The sequence below is a fragment of the Corapipo altera genome, unplaced genomic scaffold (assembly GCF_003945725.1).
Source record: "Corapipo altera isolate COAL_440 unplaced genomic scaffold, ASM394572v1 61286, whole genome shotgun sequence".
Taxonomy (NCBI): Eukaryota; Metazoa; Chordata; class Aves; order Passeriformes; family Pipridae; genus Corapipo; species Corapipo altera.
Genome location: NW_020884907.1, coordinates 5,599,611 through 5,604,003, shown reverse-complemented (window position 1 = coordinate 5,604,003; position 4,393 = coordinate 5,599,611). Strand labels below are relative to the sequence as shown.

The 4,393-nt window shown below is 52.3% G+C and overlaps 1 protein-coding gene across 1 annotated transcript in view; it reads right to left on the bottom strand.

The window, feature by feature from the left end:
- Positions 1 to 646: 646 nt before the first annotated feature.
- Positions 647 to 4,393, bottom strand: part of LOC113951528 (serine/threonine-protein kinase PAK 3-like) — a 26,609-nt gene continuing 22,862 nt past the window's right edge. Inside the window, exons 14-19 of the mRNA XM_027652588.1 lie at positions 4,110 to 4,227; positions 3,649 to 3,748; positions 3,017 to 3,213; positions 2,107 to 2,244; positions 885 to 1,022; positions 647 to 792 (exon numbers count right to left, since the gene is read on the bottom strand). Coding sequence (XP_027508389.1) covers positions 936 to 1,022; positions 2,107 to 2,244; positions 3,017 to 3,213; positions 3,649 to 3,748; positions 4,110 to 4,227 — 640 coding nt within the window. The 3' untranslated portion in view covers positions 647 to 792; positions 885 to 935. The remainder of the gene's footprint in view (positions 793 to 884; positions 1,023 to 2,106; positions 2,245 to 3,016; positions 3,214 to 3,648; positions 3,749 to 4,109; positions 4,228 to 4,393) is intronic.

Sequence of the window (4,393 nt, the reverse complement as noted above, 5' to 3'; positions counted from 1 at the left end):
CTTGGACTGGAAGGTCTCCACACAGCCCTTTCAAGAGATGGAGAGGGCGGAGCCCTCCTTAGCAGAATTCTCCCTGGACTTGGCAAATTGCAGTTGATGGGCCAATGAAGCTTCTTTTTGAGAAGTATCCCCATCAAAACAGAAGAAAAGAAACACCCTTCTCCCATTGTCCACTTATTTGCTGATGTGGGCAAGAAGCCGGCCAGACCTGCATGTCCCTGACAAGCCTGGTCAGGGCTCCTACAGGGTTTGGCATCAGGAGAGGGTTTCTGCCACCACTTGAGGGTTTCTGCAGGGTTATAGAATTGTGCAGCGAGGATCATCGAGTCTAACAAAACACAGCCATGTCCACCACTGAACTATGTCCCTAGGGGCCATTCAGCATTGCTGTCCCCTCTATGCTTTGGGAGCCGTCTACTGGGAACGAACCAGAATTCCACCTTTTACCTTTTCACCTCAGTGACTCAACTCACAGGAGAAATGCCTCTTGCCCTTCCTTCCTTCCTTCCTTCCTGCCTTTCTGCCTTCCTGCCTTTCTGCCTCCTGGCCTTCTTTCCTTCCTGCCTCTCTCCCTCACTTCACCTCCCTTCCTCTCCTGCCTCCCTCACTCCCTCTCTCCCCCCTCCTCCCTCCCTCCCCCACCTCCCTCCCCCGCCTCCCCCAGCCCTCTCTCCCTCCCTCCCTTCCTTCAGTTCAGTTCCGTTCTGTTCAGTTCACTGTGGAGTTGATCAAGGAAGGAGACTCTTCCCAATTCCAGACCATACCAAATACCGCAGAACTGGGACTTTCCATCTGTAAGAAACAGTGGACAGTTGGGAAGTGAATGTAGAGTTTCTTCACAAGGTGACAAGGAAGGGAATCTTCCAGCAGAGTTGAGGTCTTACCGAGTTTTTATTCTGAGTCCCACTCAAGAAAGCCGTCCAGAAATGGTCTTGTTATCTCCTGTACTCCCTCGACTGCTTCGCTGCAATGATCACAGGAACCAGCCTGGATAGAGGCTCGGCTGATTGTAGGAATGGATGCTACCCAAAGGGGAAAAAAAAAAGCGAGGAAGCATTACTTTCCAAACTCCCTTCCTCACAGGCTGAAGCAGGACTCCTCTGCTTGCCAGAAAGATGCAGAAATAGGACGGAGGGGAACATCTGCATCTCTGTCTTCATGTCCAGGACCTTGCTATTCCAGGCAAAGCTGGCCCATAATCCACAAATCCATTCCTCAGGGTGTCTTCTGCTTCCTGGGTGTTTTGCCCTGACAGCACTCTGGGAATGCTGCTTGCTGTCCCAGGGCTTTGCTCCTTTCAGGAGACTCCCTTAGGTTCCTCTTTTCTCCAGGCATGGACTACTTTAGTTGCCCAAAGAGAGGAGAGGCATAAGCCATTGCTCAGGATCCTCCACCACCTCAAACACAGCCAAATCTCAGACCACTCGGCTGGGACTGCTTCCGTTGGGCTCCTCCAGCACCATTTCAGGCCTGGCATCGTCCTACTTCAGGCCTTTTGCTACCAGGTCAAACTGAATGCAGCATCCAAGTGCAAAAGCAGGCCACAGGAATGATCAGAAGGTGGAAGCTCTCCTCTGAGGAAAGGCTGAGAGAATTGGGCTTGCTCAGCCTGGAGAAGAGCAGGCCCCGAGGAGACCTTCTTACCACCTTTCCATACTTCAAGGGGGCTTAGAAGAAGCATGGGGACACAGTTGTTCACTGAGCCAGTTGCAATAGGGGAACTGGATTGAAACTAAAAGAAAGTCAACTCAAACTGGGTCTAGGGAAGAAACTGTTTACGGGGAGAGCGGTGAAACGCTGGCACAGGTTGCCCAGAGAGCTGGGAGGTGCCCCAGCCCTGGAAACATTTGAGGTCAGGCCAGAAGGAGCTGGGAGCAACCTGACCTCCTTGAAGGTGTCCCCACCCAGGGCAGGGCGGTTGGACTTGATGACCTTCGCAGGTGCCTTGCAACCCCAAGCAGTGTAGGATCCTACTTAGTTTTCATTGGAAAAGCACCAGGCGTGGAGATTACCAGGAGGGGGGCCCATCTGATGCCTTGGCGTTTAGCCGAGAAGCCAGGCCTGAGATGGGACAGCTGTTCCACCTGCAGCCGCTTCCCTCTTTACCTGCAGAAGTTCCTGGGCAGACGCTCGCCTCTCCCCGTCCCTCTGCAGGCAGCAGTTCAGGAAGTCATGCAGGAGAGAGGAGTGTAGCCAGGGGTTCTGCAGCTGTGGTGTCCTTTCTCTGGCTATCAGGTCTTGAGCCTGAAGGAGAAGGAAGCATGAGACTCTCTCCCTCTTTCTTCCATAGCCGCACCTGAGCACCCAGACCCCACTGGTTAAGCACCAGCCACGTTCACCCGACTGCGGAACAGCAGTGCCAGGACAAGCGGAGCTCTTTCAGTTGCCAGTTTCTTCAGCACCACGAATCATGAGAGAGTCATCTTTAGCTAGGTAGCATCCCTTTGCAAGATTTCTACAAGCACGGAAAAAGGTCTATGGGAAGCTGAACTTTGGTTTCCTGTGATGCAGCCAGCAAAGAGAAACAAGTCCAGCTCAAAGGAAATCCGTGTTTGCAGGAGCTGCAAAGGGGCAATAAGCCCCTCAATTTCTTTCATGTCCCAAGAAACAGCCAAGGATTCGGCAGACAGTTAGGGCTGCAGTCTGTGAAAGCAAGATCCTAAACTTACCCAGACCACCCAGACACAGGACAGAACAATACAGAGATGGTTTAGGAGCCTGAAACTGTCTGGTTGAGATAGAGCTCAGAGAGATCCAAAAGCGCCCCAGATATTTCCAGCATCGCTGAAGGCCAAGAGGAAAGGTTTCTGAAGTGGCTACGTGCCACTTCCCTTCTGAGGTTCTCCCGGTGAGGGCAAGAGAGCTCCAGCAGATGCTGGTGTGCTGCAGGGCCATTTTTAGAAGGGGACCTTGGTGGAAGTAGTTCAAGCAGGTGGGGATGGCATTTTGTCTCATGGGAGACAGAAGATGGGACAGATTACAAAGACACCGGTGTCTGAGGGTCTTTACACCTTACCATGGAAGGGCTCTCCTTAAAGTAAGGAGGCTCTCCTTCCAGCATCTCTATTGCCACGATGCCGAGAGACCAGATGTCCACCTTGGGGCCGTAGGGTTGGCTTCTCACAACTTCAGGGGCCATCCAGTAAACAGTCCTGACCATGGAGCTCCGTTTCCTGTGCTCAGGGCTGAGCTGAGCACAGAGGCCAAAATCAGCTGAGGACAAAGACAAACACTGTTCAGACAAGCTTCAGTGAGGAACCCAAGGAAAAGAATTGCCCACTCAAAGTCTGAGAGTGCGGTGCTGGATGTATCAGGGAAAGTGGCCGTGCTCTGTTTCCTCAAGGCTGCAACCAAGCAAATAAGGCGTTGTCCCCTGAACAAAAGCCCCATGCTTCATGCAGTGCCTTTCATTTATTCACCTGAAAGTTTTGATTGGAACTCGCCGCCCCTAGAAGGGACGCACCCAAACCAAAGCCACTCTTAACATCATGTTCCTCTCTAGACCTCTCTGCCCCTTGCAGCTGTGCTCTTCGCCTGCAGGAGTGGTCCGTGCACTCTGCCAAGCACCGCTGTTGGGGACATGGCAGTGACTCCACAGCAGCCCCACACTGCATCCCCGGAACGCTGAGCCCAAGCAAGAATACCCACCCAACTTCACCGCTCCATCCAGGCCCAGAAGAATGTTGTTGCTTTTGATGTCTCTGTGGATGACCCGGTTGGAATGAAGGAAAGCCAGTCCCTGCAGGCACTGAGAGAGACAAAACAAACAGGAGGGTAAAACTTAGGGATCGCATTTCATCACCCAAGAACTTCTGTAAAAGATTCAACCATTTCTAGGGGAACAGTGAGCAATGACAGGGCACGGTGCTGTCAAGAGGAAGAGCTTGCTGCTGCAACACTAGGAGAGCAGTGTCTTTCCAAGTGAAGGCATATTAGCTTTGAAAGAGCAGGGACACTGGCGGGCAGTTAACTTGAGAGCCTCTTTCTCCTCTGGATCATAAGAGCAAGAGAGGACCAAAGCTCTGAAGATGAAATCACTGCTGTTCACACCGCCTCTTTACAAGGACAATCCATTCCAAGCCATCAGAAGCACAAGTGGGATCCCTTACCTCCCGACAGACAGCTGCTATCTGTCCTATGGCCACCCATGTCTCGCTAATAACGTCAGTCAAAGAGCCTCCGTCCATGTGCTCCATCACCAGCCAGAGCTCCTGACTGACAAGGTAGCTGGAAGAAGAAAACAACAGCGTGGAGAGGAATGTGCACAGCTCAATTGCCTTATGGAAAAGCCTGCTCTCCTGAGTTTTTTTTCCAGGGCACTTGTACATGAAGACTGCCACAGCTCGTGGGTTGAAGGAGAGGGACAGGGCACTGCAAAAAGGCTAGGACACAG